Source organism: Scyliorhinus torazame, chromosome 1 (assembly GCF_047496885.1).
Source record: "Scyliorhinus torazame isolate Kashiwa2021f chromosome 1, sScyTor2.1, whole genome shotgun sequence".
Classification (NCBI taxonomy): Eukaryota; Metazoa; Chordata; class Chondrichthyes; order Carcharhiniformes; family Scyliorhinidae; genus Scyliorhinus; species Scyliorhinus torazame.
This window is the reverse complement of record NC_092707.1, coordinates 298,375,644-298,395,040: the sequence shown is the minus strand read 5'-3', so window position 1 is coordinate 298,395,040 and position 19,397 is coordinate 298,375,644. Positions and strand designations below refer to the sequence as shown.

General features: G+C 47.9%; 1 protein-coding gene across 1 annotated transcript in view; it reads left to right on the top strand.

Moving 5' to 3' along the window:
• Positions 1-290: 290 nt before the first annotated feature.
• Positions 291-19,397, top strand: part of ipcef1 (interaction protein for cytohesin exchange factors 1) — a 218,963-nt gene continuing 199,856 nt past the window's right edge. The window contains exon 1 of the mRNA XM_072507730.1: positions 291-536. Coding sequence (XP_072363831.1) covers positions 507-536 — 30 coding nt within the window. The 5' untranslated portion in view covers positions 291-506. The remainder of the gene's footprint in view (positions 537-19,397) is intronic.

Sequence of the window (19,397 nt, the reverse complement as noted above, 5' to 3'; positions counted from 1 at the left end):
TTAAATCTACCATGTCACTTCCTGTAAAAAATGACATCAAGTTCTACATTTCAAAGAAACCGTTATTTTACAAAGTGCAACATAGGTGCAAGTGAATTCAATAAGTACTGATAGGGAAGTGGATACTTTAGGACATGTCACTTCAAGTGCTACAAATTACCTGGCTTCACAATGGTCCTAATAGCTTTTTTTACTTCCTGATTTGCAACAGCTCCTCCTAGATAACCACTCAGATTGCCATTAGCCACATGGTACAATGCACTATTCCCATAACGTTAGTAAAGAGAAGTAGTGTTGCGGTGAATACGTATCTGTGAGGTACCAGCTGTTGGAAATGCAATCTGAGGCTGAGCTTCTTAGTGTTTCAGTGTATCAAGGATTGTATCTATTTGTGCGGAGGCCATGAGGTGACCCCCAGTTGGACTACTACACAAAAAATGTTCAGTTTTCAGGAGGAACTATTATGGATCAAACCTTGTAACTTCATTTTCTGGTGAAAATACACAATGTGGGGCATGAAAGGCCTTCAGTCTGGGGTAAGTGTTGAATTTCATGCAAAGGGATTTACTATAAAGGCCAGTTTTGTGAAATATTTTGATGTGTTCACGTAATCTCGAAGTTTAACATCCGATTTTGTAGCCTGGTTTGCCTTGTATGTCTAGTCAAACGTTTAAAGGGAACTGTACTCGCTCTCAAGCTTGTTATGTTAACTTGTTAGGAGACTGTAGACAAGGCCCTCATTGCATGTTGTATTAAAGCTGCTGTTTAGAGACAGCCACAATCGATGTAGAGTAATTCCTTCTCTTCCATGCGAATTAGCAGTATGAATCTCCCAATATCTGCTTTCCAGCAGCATTGATAGTGGTTGAGTGCTGGGAACAATACCTCGTCTAATTCCAATGATTCCAGAGTATAACTTTGTTGTGCCTTTTTTATACAATAGCTCTATTTCCAAGGTGCAACTGAAAGCAATTAAATAACTAAGAATAAAACGTGGCAATTGAAGTAAACTAAGAACAGAACATTTGCAAAATACACCTTTTTCTATTACATGGTTGTTGTATGATATTCACTTCCCTTTTATCTGTGTGGAAGTGTTTTGTTCCTTTTGACAGAAACAATTTTTTTTCATAATAAATGTATGTATTAAAAATACACACACAGATGCTGAGGCATATGTTTGCACACACCGGCGTGGAAGTGCGTTCTCAGATATGCGCACTTTCCACGGCGTGGCTTGTGGTTGGTCCTTGGTCTAGAGCACAGCTGTTTAATTCTGTAAGGCCAATGCTCAGATTGCAACTCCCAAATAATTGCTCCTAACACAACCCAATCTGAAGGCAGCTCTAAATACAGTACATTTCAGATTCCAAGCCAATGACTGTCCTCTTTAAAGGTTGCTTCACATTTTATAGCAAAACATATTAAAACAAAATATATAGAGGTGGTTCACAGCACCAGGAACCCGGGTTCAATTCTGGCCTTGGGTTACTGTCTGTGTGGGTTTCCTCCGGGTGCTTCAGTTTCCTCCCACAGTCCAAAGACGTGCAGGTTAGATGGATTGGCCATGATTAAATTGCCCTTTAGTGTCCAGGGACATCCAGATTAGAGGCGGTTACAGGATAGGCAGGGGTGTGGGCCTCTTTCATTCAGAGGGTCGCTGCAAGCCCGATGCATTGTAGAGAGATTCAATATGCGTAGTGTGCTAAATTTTAAACTTGTGTTGTCTCTGATCCTCAGCCTTGCTTCTGCTATCTCTCTCTGCCCGGGCTAGCCTGTTGCTTCCAACAACAATATTAAATCGCAGTTATTTCATATTAAATCAACCAGAACACAGAAACTAGGTTACAGTTCCTTGTTTTTTAAAGTATGATTTTAGACCTATTTTGCCTTGCAGATCTTGTATTTACACCAATGTTAAGAGGCATAAAATACAATATTTTGAGCAAGAAAAAATTAGATACAAACATTTTTAAAATCATCAATAAATACCAAGTGCACTTTGTTATTTAATTCAATTTTTATACTAATGGCCAATAAACCATAAAAGTTTTTTTTTAGAACATTCAACTGTTTTCCTTTTCTCTTGCTTCTGTATCAAGTGTCTTTGGCAAATTATTTAGAATAGCTCCTGAAATGTTGTTTTAATTAGAATTATAAAAATGTATGTAAAAAAGATGACCTTTGTGACTGGTAGTTCCATACCAGAGTTGAAGTGCTGGTAGTTCCATGCCAGAGTTGAAGTGCTTCCGTGCCTTTCACATATCCTTAAGGATGTTTAATATTCCTTGTGTCTAGTTGAATTACCTTAATTAGCCATTTGTAAAAATAGTTTATTTTCTAATAATCCTTTGCATTAAAATATTACTTTAAACTCATTTCTTTTTTATGCTCTTAGAATATGTCCCTCACCAACAACGATTGTTACTCAAATCACCAACTAGCAGAAAGAATTTCTTCACATTTACTTCCTTTAAAAGTTCACCTCTATAGGTCTCTCCCTCATAACCTTTTCTGCTCCAGTCAATATTCAGCCATCCTTTATTCTTACTAATGCTACAAATTTTGGTATCAATTATTTATGATTTTGCCTCTATTGCCCTTATCTAAACCATTTAGGTGATGCAACCTCTCTTATTTTCCAAATACATACCCAAGGGGCGTGCGCAAACTATATCTTGGCATTGCAGGAAACATTCTGTCTTTTAGATCTTCCTCCAGCTATTGCATCAGTTTACATTTCACCCAGAGCTCTTTCTTCTCATGTCCTTTTGACAAAGGCTTTTTAAAATTACAAATATATTACATTTACATTCTTCTTCTTAGTCTGTCATCCTGTTGAAAAGTCTAAGTAAATTTGTTAAAAACATGATCCATCTGTACAAGCCCATATATTGTCACTGATTAACACTCATTTTTAATGTGCTCACGAATGTTTTCCCTTCATAGCAGTGGTGTTACACCTACATTGTAGTAAGGCCATAGATCCTTTTGACCAGAAGTGCGGCACCATGTATTGCAAAAATACAAAGTACAAAGTATTTTTGCTGATAAAGTTGTCTCTTTTTAATGCCTAAAGTTCTCTCTTTATGATACCAAAAATGATACCTATTTATTAATCAAGCATTCATGTTGTTCAGGAGGCCTGTCCGTGTAAAGTCGTAACATCTTTTTCCTGTGTGTGAACGCAGTGATGAGATCCCTTGACAGCTAAATTGTTGATAGGTATGAGAATTGATGGAATGTATCTGGTTTCTGCAGCTAGCATTGATTTTGTTTTTCACTAGTGTCAGAATCTGTCTTTGGAATGGAACATCTGGGGACACTGGTTCCCTGATTTTAATGCATTTCTTTTGGACCTCCCAATGCATTGCTCATTGTGTAATGCGACTGTAGGACAGGAGTGTAAAATAGGATGCATTAATTGGCGAAAAGCAATTCTGTGCTCCTCAGTAAACATTGAGTTGAATTTAGTTTGGGAACTTTACAATTCAAAGATGCTTGTGTGTTTAGGCTGCAACTCCGAATGGAGCTAGCATTTTAAAATTTGGTTGGTCCGAAGCCTGTGCGACACAGTCCAGGGTGAAACGTCTGGGTTCTCTATACATCAAATGATTGGAATATTTTATCTACTTTTTTTAAAAAAAAAACACCTTTTGGAAGAAATTTGCATTAGCACTTACATGAAGTGGAAGCAGCAAAATGTAACCCTTTCAAAATAGCTGGTACAGCCATTCTGGGCAACTACAGACGCAATATTCCAGCTGAACATTAGGAAAATTAATGGAATCAATATGAGACCCAAAATGGAAGCGTGCTTTCATTTTTTTTAACCAATGGCAATTAACCCAAGATCTTTTTAAGGAAGTAGTATCTCATGGGAAGTCAGTTAATGTAGTGTAGACATATGATTAAAAGGAATTAAATAAACATTCTGCCCAGGCCTTTGAACAGACGCTGGTTTCTTTGAAGGACACCCCCAGTTCTTTCTCAACAGCCTAGTAGTTATAATTCAATTTATAATAATTAAATTTATCACCAGAGCAGATGGTAGTTGTCAATTGCTGTTTTGAGTAAAGCTTTCGGCAAGGCTTGAACTAGCCTTTCGGAATTTATGCCTACGTGACTCATCTGTACTGATTGTGGCAGTAACCAGCAAAGAATTCCATTTCTTCTTTGACAGCAACCTATATAACACATTTAACTTGAGGAAACATTCCAAGAAGCTTCACAGGAGTGCAATCAGACAAAAAAAGTGAACCAGGAGCCATTCGGGACAGTGTCCAAATCCTTAGTCAAAGAGGTAGGTTTCAAGTCGAGTCCTAAAGGAGGTGAGGCCCAAATGTTTGAAGTGGGAATTCCAGAGATTGAACCTAGATGGTTGAAGTCACAGCCAGCAATGGTGGAGGCACTCCTCTAACTAGATTTCTCAGAAGAATGTAGAGCTGGAGGAGGTTGCAGAGATGGAGCAGGGCGAGATCATGGTGGGATTTGAACACTAGGATGTGAATATAACAAAGAACAAAGAACAAAGAAATGTACAGCACAGGAACAGGCCCTTCGGCCCTCCAAGCCCGTGCTGACCATGCTGCCCGACTAAAATACAATCTTCTACACTTCCTGGGTCCGTATCCCTCTATTCCCATCCTATTCATGGATTTGTCAAGATGCCCCTTAAATGTCACTATCGCCCCTGCTTCCACCACCTCCTCCGGTAGCGAGTTCCAGGCACCCACTACCCTCTGCGTAAAAAAACTTGTCTCGTACATCTACTCTAAACCTTGCCCCTCTCACCTTAAACCTATGCCCCCTAGTAATTGACCCCTCTACCCTGGGGAAAAGCCTCTGACTATCCACTCTGTCTATGCCCCTCATAATTTTGTATACCTCTATCAGGTCGCCCCTCAACCTCCGTCGTTCCAGTGAGAACAAACCGAGTTTATTCAACCGCTCCTCATAGCTAATGCCCTCCATACCAGGCAACATTCTGGTAAATCTCTTCTGCACCCTCTCTAAAGCCTCCACATCCTTCTGGTAGTGTGGCGCCCAGAATTGAACACTATACTCCAAGTGTGGCCTAACTAAGATTCTATACAGCTGCAATATGACTTGCCAATTCTTATACTCAATGCCCCGGCCAATGAAGGCAAGCATGCCGTATGCCTTCTTGACTACCTTCTCCACCTCTGTTGCCCCTTTCAATGACCTGTGGACCTGTATAGTCGACCAGAATCCAATGTAGACCAGTAAACACCAGCCAATTGGAGAACAGGACTTCGTACAATTACGGTAATGGTAGTACATGAGGAGGACTTGTACTATTTCTGAATACTTTTACAGTGCATGGAATTCTTTTGAAGTATAGTCACTGTTGTAAAATCAGCGAACTGGCAGCCAGCAAGGTTCCACAAACAGAAACATGATATATGACCTGGTAATCTATTTGTGATGTTGGTTGAGCCATAAATATTGCTGCGCTTCTGCTTTTTAAATAGTGTCATGGGACATTTACATCCACCTGAGAAGATAATAGTTAAGTGGCTCGTGTGGAAAGTGACACCTCCAGCACTCCCTCACTGTGCTGAAGTATCCTTCTCGATTATATACTCACGGCTCTGGAGTAAGGTTTGAGCTAATGACCTTTCAACTTCAGTACAGAGTTGCCCATGTGCTTTTGGAAATCGGGGGCTAGATTATCCATTCTGGAGACTAAGTACACCCGCTGGAATAGAATCGTTCCTGGTCTTCACTGGCGCTGGGAGCAGTGCCCCCTCCTTCTCCATGCAAATTTATGCATGAAGGGGAGCTCTAGGGATTCCCTTGACCCACCGCATGGCCCACCACAGCATCTGCTTGCTGGCGTGGGGTTTATTGCTGCTGCCGGTGGAGGACTGCAGCATCGGAATGGCCGCCAGTCCCGTTTTAGCCCCGGCGCTCGATTATCCGCAGATCAGGAACCCTGCTACCGGCGGCGGGCAATGCAGAATCCACCCTCTGATGTACTCACTTGAGCTACTTGGGTTTTGTTTGCAGGGGCGAGTGATTTTCTTCCTTGCCCCCCAAGGCTAGCAGTTGCTATGTCGACAGTATATGTATTGCTGTACCCTCAGCCTCTGAGACATTGGCCGGGATACTCCGACCCCACGCCGGGTCGGAGAATCCCGGGGGGGGGGGGGGAATCATGCCCCGACACCGGCTTCCCGATTCTCCCCTGCCGATTCTCGGGCGCCCTCGGGATTCCCGCTGCGCTGGTCGGGGGCCCGTGACAGCGGCCCCCCTGGCGATTCTCCGGGCCCCGATGGGCTGTGTGGCCGCCGAGTTCGGCCGTGTCCCACCAGCGTGGATTACTCGGGTCCCACACGGCGGGACCTGGAAGATGAGTCTGAGGGGGCTGTCCTGGAGGGGGTGGGGGGATCTGATCCCGGGGCGGCCCCCACGGTGGCCTGGCCCGTGATCGGGGCCTACCAATTGGCAGGCGGGCTGGTTCCTTGGGGGCCTATTTTACTCTGCGCCGGGCCCCTGGTAGGGCTCCGCCATATTGCCCGGGGGTCGGCGCGGAGAAGGGAACCCCCGCGCAGGCACGGAAATACGCCAGCTGCCCCGTACATGTGTGGAAATACATCAGCCGTTCCGCACATGCGCAAACTCGCGCCGGGTGGAGCTGCGGGAACCGCTCCGGCGCCAACCTAGCCTCCTAGAAAGGGGAGAATTGCTCACTTTCGGGAACCGTTGACGCCGGAGTGGTTGGTGCCGGTTTTCACGCCGGCGAGGGGGCATAACCTCATTATTAGAGAATCCCACCCATTATTCTTGTATCGTGACTTGCACCAAATTCTGATCATCCGTCATCTTTACATTTGCTGAACTCCATTGGCTCCCAATTCATGTTTTCAAAGTCCATCTCGGTTACATGTAAAATGCATTGCTCAAACTAAAAATTCCAATTTTTTTTTGTAAAAAAGATCAAAGCAGTTTTGTAATCTTATGCAGGATGGAGTCCATTGTCCACTGCCCTTACTCTCTCGGATGCCACAGTGTAGAAGGAAGACGTGGCCACAGACAGGGAGGCAGGGCATTACATGAGATGACTGAGTCACATCTCTTGTACTATGTTCATCATCATGAGGCAATGAACCCGAAATGTTATTCAACTTCCTGTTGTATTGTGAGATGAACACTTCTCTCTTTCTCTTCCGAAGACTCGACCACCCTAAATTATTGCCCAAGCATTGTATGTATTTCAGCCTCTTGCTTGCTTTCTCAACCATTCTTCTTCTTTTGTTTCTCTCCCACTTGCTTATTTTACTTTTCAGCTTGAAGACATGATTTTATTTTTGCGAGAGTAAAATTTCTGCAAACTACAGCGGAACAAATCACTATCTCAGTGCTAAAGAGAACCATTTTCTTAAGCTTATTAAAGTAGTGCCTTAGTCCTGACTCGCAGGAATCTTGTCCTTTATGTATTATCACTTCTCCCACAATTCTGCCTACAAGTGTTCCCTAGAGTGAAACCTATCATGAAAATCTAATTTTTCGCTATTTCCCCTTGTAATGGATGCATGCCCTACTGTGTGGCTCTGCATGGCAGATTGCATCCTAACTCCTTTTAGCGGAGCTGAGGAGTAGCTGAAGTTTAATTGCCCAAGAGGAGTGAGGAGGGACATGCTCTGAATACTATTTCTATTTCCCTTTTTTTAAAAAAAAACATTAGTGATATTAATGATCTTATTCTTGCTCCAGCGCTTGTTGCTGTACAGGAAGGTAGGGAGAATCTGGGGGAAATAATAGTCATGGTTAAATATGGTGGGAGGTCTTATGCCATAGTGGGTAGTGTCCCTACCTCTCAGTCAGAAGCTCTGGGTTCAAGTCCCACTTCAGGACTTGATAGCCACAGGGGGCTAGTCCATTACATGGTCACTTGTAAATTGTTGCCTGCAAACCATTCCGTCATGGTGATGCCTGGCAACAATAGCGGGAGATTTTCCAGATCGGCCACCCAGCAGACAGCCACTGCAGTGCTTTGCCAAGCATAATCATGGATCAGTCCAATGAAAGTCATGGTCACAATGTCCTCTTAAAGAATAATACCTTAAAGGGGAGAGGGATAGTTTGGGGAGTAGACCGGCCTTTCTGTGGGTGTAGACTAGGGCCGGGATTCTCCCCTACCCGGCGGGGCGGGGGGTCCCGGTGGGATGGAGTGGCGGGAACCACTCCGACGTCGGGCCGCCCCAAAGGTGCGGATTTCTCCGCACCTTTAGGGGCCAAGCCCTCACCTTGAGGGGCTAGCCCCGCGCCGGAGTGGTTGTCATCCTGCCGGCTGGCGGGAAAGGCATTTGGCGCCACTCCAGCTGGGGCCGAAAGGACTTTGCCGGCCGGCGGAAATCCGTGCATGCGTGGGAACGTCAGCGGCTGCTGACGTCCTCCCCGCGCATGCGCAGGGGGGGGTCTCTTACGCGTCGGCTATGGTGAAAGCAGTGGCCGAGGCGGAGGGAAAAGAGTGCCCCCATGGCACAGGCCCGCCCGCGGATCGGTGGGCCCCGATCGCGGGCCAGGCCACCGTGGGGGCACCCCCCGGGGCCAGATCGCCCCGCGCCCTAGGACCCCAGAGCCTGCCCGCGCCGCCGAGTCCCGCTGCTAAGAGAGGTGGTTTGATTCTCGTCGGCGGGACAGGCATTCCAGCAGTGGGACTTCGGCCCATCGCGGGCCGGAGAATCGCCGGGGGGCGGGGGCCACCGACCGGCGCGATTCCCGCCCCCACCGAATATCCGGTGCCGGAGAATTCGGCAACCGGCGGGGGCGGGATTCACGCCAGCCCCCAGCGATTCTCCGACCCGGCGGGGGGGTCGGAGAATCCCGCCCATGATTCCAGGATGGTAAGTTGCCTCCTTAAAAACTGGGTAAAAGTGCTGCAGAGCAATGTTGAAGGCTGAATGCTAACAATTGTGGTGGATAGAAGTACAAATGATATAGGTAGAAAGAGGTATGAGGTCCTGAAGGCAGATTTTAGAGGGCTAGGAAAGTTATTACAAACCCAAGACCTTAAAAGGATAAATCTCTGGATTACTCCTGGTGCCACATGCTAAAAGGTACAGAAAAAGGATATTTTGAATGAATGTGTGACTACAGAGATGATGCAGGAGGAAGGGTTTAATATTTCTAGAACTTTGGGACCAGTCTTAGGAGGTTGGGACCTGTACGAACCAGATGGGTTCCACTTCAACGCGGGTGTCCCCAATGTACTGTTTGTTCTTGCTGTTGGGGTGATTTTATGTTAATTTGGCACGAGGTGGAAAGCCAGTGTACAGTACAGGGGTTCTCAAGCTGGATTGTGACTCCCAGTGGGTGCTGTGATGAACGATTGGGGTAGCGCGATCTCTCTCCTCTCTGGCAGCAACAAAGACTGTGGAGCGGAGACTCTGGGCAATCCTGGGATCAGCTCCCAGTCCTTTGTCATGCCGTGCACAATTTTATTTTCATGCCTTGGATCTGGTCAATGCGACCTAATGAAATTCGCTCCAAGGCCCAATCGCTGCCCCCAACCGAGGCTGCAAAATAGTGGGTGAAAATTATAAACACTGCCTGTATTCCAACTCCCATTCTCTCAATTTTCCCCTTCACCGCAACTCTCCCTTGCTCTCACTGCTTGACCCCTGCTCTCATAGCGCACCCTCCCTCCCCTCCATCCCAGGTCTCTTATCACTACCCCATCTCACAAATCTACCCCATCCCCCCTCACAAATCTATCCCATCCCCCCAATGGCCCTCACCCTGGGATCCCAGTCACAGTTGCAAATGTTTGGGAAGCCCGAGTGTAGTATTAGAATGGAGTAGATTTGGGTTATGTGTGTTGTCTTCAGAGAAAACGTTGGACAGATTAGACTATCTGCTGGAGTTTGGAAGAGTTAGAGATTGGAACATATAGGATCCTGGGGGGGTCTTGACAGGATTGATGTGGAGCGGATGCTTCCTCTTGTGGGAGAACCTAGATCTCGAGGCCACTGTTTGTGACCGAGTTGAGGAGAATTCTTTTCTGAGGGTGAGTCTTAGGAACGCTCTTCCTCAAAAGGCAGTGGAAACAGAGTCTTTGAATATTTTTAAGGCAGAGGTCGAGAGATTCTTGCTAAGAAAGGGGTTCAAATGTTATCAGAGGTGTGTGAAAATGTGATGAAAGGTTAGTGGGGGTAGGAGGAAATGGAGTTGAGGTTACAATCAGATCAGCCATGATTTCATTGAATGGTGTAGCAGTTCCTAGGGCTGAGTGGCCCAATCCTGCTCCTAATTTGTATGTTCATATGGAAGATGAAACTTGTGAGTTAATAGTGGGGAACGCTGAAATTGCAGAGTTGCTAAATCAATACTTTGCCCCAGTTTTCACGGTGGAGGACACGAGTACCATTTCTATAGGAACGGGCAATTCAGAGGTAATAGAAAGGGTGGAACTTGAAACAGTCAGCTTCAATAGGGAAACGGTACTCAACAAACTCTTGGGATTGAGGGCAGACAAGTCCCCAGGGCCTGATAGCCAACATCCTAGGGTGTTAAAGGAAGTGGCAATAGAGATTGTGGATCCATTGGTTATAATATTCCAAAATTCCCTGGACAAGGGAAAGGCTCCAGTGGATTGGAAAAATGCTAATGTGATGCCCTTATTCAAAAAGGGAGGGAGGCAGATTGTGGGAAATTACAGACCAGTTCATTTAACATCTGTTGTTGGAAATTTGTTAGAATCAATTATCAAGGATGTAATATCAGACATTTGGAAAGCCAAAGCACTATCCATCAGAGTCAGCATGGTTTTATAAAGGGCAAATCACGTTTGACTAATTGGCTAGAGTTCTTCGAAGATGTAACAAGCAGGACTTCCGGGTGCGGCGATGACCAGCTAAGTCGCACGTTTCGGCACCTCCCGTTATAACGGACCTTTGGGCTCTTTACCAGAGCCCCAACGGCAATTTGCGAAGGCTAAACCCATTGTGAGGCGACATAGAAGGGAGTCCCCCCGGATATGAATGGACAGAAGAGATAATAGTGGCCAGATTGCGGAGGATCCTCTGGAGCAGCGGCAAAGCAGGGAAGTGAGAAGCATGGTGGCGGCGGAGGGAGGCCAGTTGGTATGGGGCCTGGAACAGCAGGAGTTCCTCCGGCAATGTGTGGAGGAGCTCAAGAAGGAGGTGCTGGCGCCGATGCTGCAGGCGATTGAGGGGTTAAAGGAGGCGCAGAAGACCCAAGAGATGGAGCTCCGTGGAGTGAAGGCAAAAGTTGCCGAAAATGAGGACGAGATACAGGGCTTGGTGGTGGAGACGGAGACGCACGAGGCACTGCATAAGAGGTGTAAGGAGAGACTGGAAGCCCTGGAAAATAGCTCGAGGAGGAAGAACTTAAGAATCTTGGGACTTCCCAAAGGGGCAGAGGGAGCGGACGTTGGGGCGTATGTGAAGTTTGGAATGTTGCAGCTGGCAAGACTATGGGTTACACACCAGGGTAAACACCACTACTTCGAGACGGCAGAAGAGGCGTGGACATTTATTGAAGAGGAGAAGTTGGACTAGATTGGAGAAAGAGTGTTTGAAATGAAGTAGTGAGGTGGTGGCAAGGGACTGTGAATCAGATGGGGGAAAATGTTCTCTCCCCTCGAAGGGGGGGGACACAAAGAAATGTGGGCGCCGGTGGGGAAGGGGAGGGGGAAGGAGAGAGGGAGCTGCGCCATCAGGGGCGGGGCCGAGAGGGAAGCGCGGGCTTTGTCCCCGCGCTATGGAAATTGTGGCGGGAAAAGGGGGCGCCGGAAGGAGGGGGCCTCACATGATGGGAGGCTAAGGATAAACGGGGGAAGCCGAGGTCAGCCAGAGTTTGCTGACTTCCGGAAGCAATATGTGGGGAGCAACTAAGCTAGAGAGGGATCTAGCGGGGGTGGGGGGGGGGGGGGGGGGGTTTAACTGGGTTGCTGCTGCTAAGGGGAAGGTGGAGCTGTTACGGGATGGGATGGGAGGGCGCCGTTGGGGGGATAAGCGGGTGCGTGGGAACCGGGTGAGGAGATGTCTAAAAAAGGGGATGGCTAGTCGACGAGGGGGGGGGTAAAGAGCCCCCCGACCCGGTTGATCACGTGGAACGTGAGAGGGTTGAATGGGCCGAATAAGAGGGCAAGGGTACTTGCGCACCTAAAGAAGCTAAAGGCAGACGTGGTCATGCTTCAGGAGACGCACCTGAAACTGGCAGATCAGGTCCGATTAAGGAAAGGATGGGTGGGACAGGTATTCCACTCGGGCTTGGATGCAAAAAATAGAGGGGTGGCAATACTGGTGGGGAAACGGGTATTGTTTGAGGCAAAGAACATAGTGGCGGACAGTGGGGGTAGATACGTGATGGTGAGTGGCAGACTGCAAGGTGAGGCGGTGGTGCTGGTGAACGTATATGCCCCGAACTGGGATGACGCAAACTTTATGAAGCGTATGTTGGGGCGCATCCCGGACCTGGAGATGGGAAAGTTGGTAATGGGGGGGGATTTTAACACGGTGCTGGACCCAGGGCTGGACCGGTCCAGATCTAGGACCGGGAGGAGGCCGGCAGCGGCCAAGGTGCTTAAGGGCTTTATGGAGCAGATGGGAGGAGTGGATCCCTGGAGATTTACTAGACCAAGGAGTAAAGAGTTTTCCTTCTTCTCCCATGTCCACAAAGTGTACACCCGGATAGACTTCTTTGTCCTGGGAAGGGCGCTGATCCCGAAGGTGACAGGAACGGAGTATTCGGCTATAGCCATTTCAGATCATGCCCCACATTGGGTAGATCTGGAAGTAGGAGAGGAAAAGGAACAGCGCCCACTCTGGAGATTAGATATGGGACTGTTGGCGGACAAGGGGGTATGTGTAAGGGTGAGGGGATGTATTGAAAGGTACCTAGAGATTAATGATGACGGAGAGGTCCAGGTGGGAGTGGTCTGGGAGGCGCTGAAGGCGGTGGTGAGAGGGGAGCTGATCTCCATAAGGGCCCATAAGGGGAAACAAGAGGGTAAAGAAAGGGAGAGATTGTTGAGGGAGATTTTGAGGGTGGACAGACAATATACAGAGGCTCCAGATGAAGGGCTATACAGGGAAAGACGGAGATTGCACACGGACTTTGACTTGTTGACCATGGGTAAGGCGGAGGCACAATGGAGGAAGGCACGGGGAGTGCAGTATGAGTATGGAGAGAAGGCGAGCCGGCTGCTGGCCCAACAACTTAGGAAGAGGGGGGCGGCGAGAGAGATCGGAGGGGTTAGAGACGAGGAGGGAAAGATGGAACGGGGAGCGGAGAGGGTGAACGGGGTGTTTAAGGTATTTTACGAGAGGCTATATAAGGCTCAACCCCCGGAAGGGAAAGAGGGAATGATGCGTTTCCTAGACCAGCTGGAGTTCCCGAAGGTTGAGGAACAGGAGATGACAGGACTGGGAGCGCAGATTGAGGTGGAGGAGGTGGTAAAAGGAATTGGGAACATGCAGGCAGGGAAGGCCCCGGGACCGGATGGGTTCCCGGTGGAGTTCTATAGGAAATACTTGGACCTGCTGGCCCCACTTCTGACGAGAACCTTCAATGAGGCTAGGGAAAGGGGGACACTATCCCCGACGATGTCGGAGGCGACGATATCGCTGATCCTGAAAAGAGACAAAGACCCGCTGCAGTGTGGGTCATACAGGCCCATTTCCCTCTTGAACGTAGATGCCAAGCTTTTGGCCAAGGTGATGGCGACGAGGATAGAGGACTGTGTCCCTGGGGTGGTACACGATGATCAAACTGGGTTTGTTAAAGGGAGGCAATTGAATGCTAATATACGGAGACTGCTGGGGGTGATGATGATGCCCCCACCGGAGGGGGAGGCGGAGATAGTGGTGGCGATGGATGTAGAGAAAGCATTTGATAGAGTGGAGTGGGACTACCTGTGGGAAGTACTGAGGAGATTTGGATTTGGAGAGGGGTTCATTAGATGGGTTCAGCTCCTGTACAGGGCCCCGGTGGCAAGTGTGATTACAAATAGGCAACGATCTGACCACTTCAGACTATATAGGGGTACAAGACAGGGATGTCCCCTGTCCCCGTTACTGTTTGCGTTGGCAATTGAGCCATTGGCCATAGCGCTGAGGGGCTCTAGGAAGTGGAGGGGGGTACTTAGAGGAGGAGAAGAGCATCGGGTGTCATTATACGCGGATGATTTGTTGTTGTATGTCGCGGACCCAGTGGAGGGGATGCCTGAGATAATGCAGACACTCAGGGAGTTTGGAGAATTTTCAGGATATAAATTGAATAGGGGGAAGAGTGAACTGTTTGTGATGCACCCCGGGGAACAGGGCAGGGGAATAGACGATTTACCGTTGAGGAGGGTAACAAGGGATTTCCGGTATTTAGGGATCCAGGTGGCCAGGAACTGGGGAACCTTGCAGAAGCTTAACTTGGCACGACTGGTAGAGCAGATGGAAGAGGACTTTAGGAGGTGGGACATGGTGCCCCTATCATTGGTGGGCAGGGTGCAGGCGGTTAAAATGGTGGTCCTTCCGAGGTTTCTTTTTATGTTTCAGTGCCTCCCTGTACTGATTACAAAGGCCTTTTTTAAGAAGGTGGACAAGAGTATTATGAGCTTTGTGTGGGCTGGAGGACCCCAAGAGTAAAGAGGGGGTTCCTGCAGCGCAGTAGGGACAGAGGAGGACTGGCACTGCTGAGTCTAAGTGATTATTATTGGGCCGCCAACGTGTCAATGATATGTAAGTGGATGAGGGAAGGGGAAGGAGCGGCGTGGAAAAGACTGGAGATGGCGTCCTGTAGGGGAACTAGCCTAAAGGCACTGGCGACGGCGCTGTTGCCGTTCTCCCCGAAAAAATACACCACAAACCCATTGGTGGTGGCAACTCTGAAAATTTGGGGGCAGTGGAGACGACATAAGGGAGTGACGGGTGCCTCAGTGTGGTCCCCGATAAGGAACAACCATAGGTTCGTCCCGGGAAGGATAGATGGGGGATTTAAATCTTGGCAGCGAGCAGGAATTGCGAAATTGAAGGACTTGTTCTTAGACGGGACGTTCGTGAGTCTGGGAGCACTGAGAGAAAAATATGGGTTGCCACCTGGGAATGCATTTCGCTATATGCAAGTGAGGGCATTTGTGAGGCAACAGGTGAGGGAATTTCCGCAGCTCCCGGCGCAAGAGATCCAGGACAGAGTGATTTCGGGAGCATGGGTGGGTGATGGCAGGGTGTCAGATATATATAGGGAAATGAGAGACGAGGGGGAGACGATGGTAGAGGAACTGAAGGGAAAATGGGAGGAGGAGCTGGGGGAAGAGATTGAGGAGGAGCTGTGGGCAGATGCCCTAAGTAGGGTAAACTCTTCGTCCTCGTGTGCCAGGCTAAGCCTGATACAATTCAAGGTTCTACACAGGGCGCATATGACTGGAGCAAGGCTGAGTAGATTTTTTGGAGTGGAGGATAGGTGCGGGAGATGCGCGGGAAGCCCGGCGAACCACGCCCACATGTTCTGGTCATGTCCGGTATTGCATGGGTTCTGGGTGGGTGTGGCAAAAGGGATTTCAAAGGTGGTGGGGGTCCGGGCCGAACCAGGCTGGGGGTTGGCTATATTTGGGGTTGCAGATGAGCCGGGAGTGCAGGAGGCGAGAGAGGCCGATGTTTTGGCCTTTGCGTCCCTAGTAGCCCGGCGAAGGATTCTACTTATGTGGAAAGAAGCTAAACCCACGGGCGTCGAGGCCTGGATAAACGACATGGCAGGGTTCATAAAACTGGAGCGGATAAAGTACGCACTAAGGTTCGGCTCAAGGGTTCACCAGGCGGTGGCAACCGTTCCTCGACTATCTCGCAGAGCGATAAGGGAAAATAGGAAAGGTAGCAGCAGCAACCCAGGGCGGGGGGCGAGGACTCATTTGGGTCCTCAGGAGTTTTATGTGTGTGTTTATGTATTAGTTATTTATATTAGATTTTACAAAGTTATTATTTTAGTTACTATTTTTGTTGGTTCTTATTTTGTTGTTGGCAGTTGCCGTTAGTATATTATTTATTTAAAAAACGATCAATGTATATATTATTACAAAGTTGTAAAATGGGAAATTTTTGTTTTTGTTTGATCGAAAAACTTTAATAAAATATATTTTTTTAATAAGAAGATGTAACAAGCAAAGTGGATAATGGGGATCCTGTAGATGTAGTATACCTGGACTTCTGAAAGGCGTTTGATAAGGTGCTGCACAGAAGGTTAATTCACAAGGTGAGATCACATGGGATTAGGGGTAACTTATTAGCTTGGATAGAAGACTGGCTGACGGACAGGAGACAGAGTCGGGATAAATGGGTCTTTTTCTGGATGGCAAGATGTAACTAGTGGGGTGCCACAGGGTTCAGTCCTTGGGTCCCAGCTATTTACAATCTTTATTACCGACTTGGATACAGGGATAGAAGGTTCTATAATCAAATTTGCATATGATATAAAAATAGGTGGAACAGTAAGTTGCAATGAAGAAATAAGAACCTTACAAATGGATATAGATAGGTTAGGAGAGCAGGACAAAATGTGGCAGATGGAGTTTAACATGGATTCAAAATAATAATCTTTATTATCACAAGTAGGCTTACATTAACACTGCAATGAAGGTACTGTGAAAAGCCCCTAGTCGCCAAATTCCGGGGCCTATTCGATTACACAGGGAGAATACAGAATGTCCACATTACCTAACAGCACGGCTTTTGGGACTTGCGGGAGGAAACCGGAGCACCCGGAGGAACCCACGCAGACACAGAGAACGTGCAGACTCTACACAGACAGTGACCCAAGCCGAGAATCGAACCTGGGATCCTGGAGCAGTGAAGCAACAGTGCTAACCACTGTGCTGCCGTGCCACCAATTAATGGGAGGTCATGCATTTTGGTCAAAAAAATGGAAAGGCAACTTATTATCTAAATGGGGAGGGACTCTGGGGCACTCCGATGCAGAGGGACTCTGGGGCACTCCGATGCAGAGGGACTCTGGGGCACTCCGATGCAGAGGGATCTGGGGCGCTCCGATGCGGAGGGATCTGGGGCGCTCCGATGCGGAGGGACCCTGGGGCGCTCCGATGCAGAGGGACCCTGGGGCGCTCCGATGCAGAGGGACCCTGGGGCGCTCCGATGCGGAGGGACTCTGGGGCGCTCCGATGCAGAGGGTTCTGGGGCGCTCCGATGCAGAGGGATCTGGGGCGCTCCGATGCGGAGGGATCTGGGGCGCTCCGATGCGGAGGGATCTGGGGCGCTCCGATGCGGAGAGATCTGGGGCGCTCCGATGCAGAGGGATCTGGGGCACTCCGATGCGGAGGGATCTGGGGCGTTCCGATGCAGAGGGATCTGGGTGCCTTGGGAATGAGTTACAGAAAACAAGCATGCAGGTGTAGCAGATAATAAGGAATGAAAATGGAATGTTGACATTTATAGCTAAAGGATTTGAGTATAAAGGTAAGGAAGTGTTGTTGTAACTATACAAGGCATTGGTAAGACCGCACCTGGAGTATTGTGCACAGTTTTGGTCCCCATATTTGAGGAAAGATGTAGTGGCATTGGAGGCAGTTCAGAGAAGGTTCACTGGATTGATTTCAGCGATGAGGGTTTTGTCGTATGAGGAGAGATTGAGCAGGTAAGCTCTATACTCTCTCGAGTTTAGAAGAATGAGGGGAGATCTAATTGCGGTATACAAGATGCTAAAAAGTATGGATAAAGTAGACCTGGAGCTGACACTTCCTCTTGTGGGGCATTCTAAAACGAGAGGTCATAGTCTTAGAATAAGAGGTAGCAAATTTAAAATAGATTTGAGGAGAAACTACTTCTCCCAAAGGGTTGAGAATCTGTGGAATTCTCTACCCAAGAGTGCGGTGGATGCAGGGACAGTGAGTAAATTTAAGGAGGAGTTAGACAGATTTTTAATTGGTAATGGGTTGAAGGATTATGGAGAACGGGCAGGATGGTGGAGTTGAGGCCAGGATGGGAACAGCCTGTGGGTGTTTAGGCTCGGGGGGCTAAATTGCCTACTTCTGCTCCTGGATCGGGCTGATTTTGCAATTCAGTTCTTGGTCTGTAGCATTGTAGGTAACAGACGAGGAACATTTCAGCCATGATATAATGGCGGCGCAGACTCGATGGGCCGAATGGCCTAATTCTGTCCCTTTGTCTTATGAATTTATTATCTTATGAAGTAAGGAGTGGGGGGGGGGGTCAAACCAAGGGGAAATACAGTGAAATCTAATTCAGATACACAATAAATGCATGAAATGTGGTAAGAATTTACTGCAGGAGCAAATGTACAGGAACAATGGGGAAAGATTGCAAGGAGTGGCAGTATGAAGGAGTATAGTGTTGAAAGAGAGGATGTCCTCTAGTGGTCAAGGGCAGAAGCTTTTTAGTTGAGTTAAGAACCGCTGGAGGTTCACGACACCGAGGGCCCGGGTTCGATCCTGGCTCCGAGTCACCGTCTGTGTGGAGTTTGCACATTCTCCCTGTGTCTGTGTGGATCTCACCCCCACAACCCAAATATGTGCAGGGTAGGTGGATTGGCCACAATCAATTACCTCTTAATTAGAAAAAAAATAATTTGGTACTCATGATGGCGGTGTTTTAACCTACTGTGTTATTCTGTCGGCAACCAACTAGTGGGAAAGATGTAAAGGAGATTGCAAAGAATAAAGCGGTGTGGGAACTATGGAGCAAAAATAATGGGGACAGTGGCCACATGGGTCCAAAGATTACTGAGTGACAGGAAACTGAGAGGAATGAAAGGTTATTTTCAGTCCAGAGGAAGGTACACCCTGATGTTCCCCATGTTTCTCCTTGTATGTGAATGACTTTGGACAGCACGGTAGCATAGTGGTTAGCACAGTTGCATCACAGCTCCAGGGTCCCAGGTTTGATTCCCAGCTTGGGTCACTGTCTGTCTGGAGCCTGCACATTCTCTCCGTGTCTGCGTGGGTTTCCTCCGGATGCTCCGGTTTCCTCCCACAGTCCAAAGATGTGCGGGTTAAGTGGATTGACCATGATAAATTACCCTTGGTGTCCAAAAAGGTTAAATGGGGTTACGGGGATAGGGTGGAGGTGTGGGCTTGAGTGGGGTGCTCTTTCCAAAGGCCGGTGCAGACTTGATGGGCCAAATGGCCTCTTTCTGGGCTGTAAATTCTATGAAACTGTGACTTAGACTTGAATGTGCAGGGTACTATTTGAAAATTTGCAGAGGACGAAGCTTGGAAGTATTGTGAACTGTACAAAGGATTGAGATAGACAACAAGAAAACAGTTTGGCGGAATGGACAGGCAGATAAATTTAAGACCGAGAAATGTGAAGTGATACATTTTGGTCAGAACAATGAGGAGAGGCTATAGAAGCTAAAGGGTACAATTCTAAAGAAGTTGCAGGAAC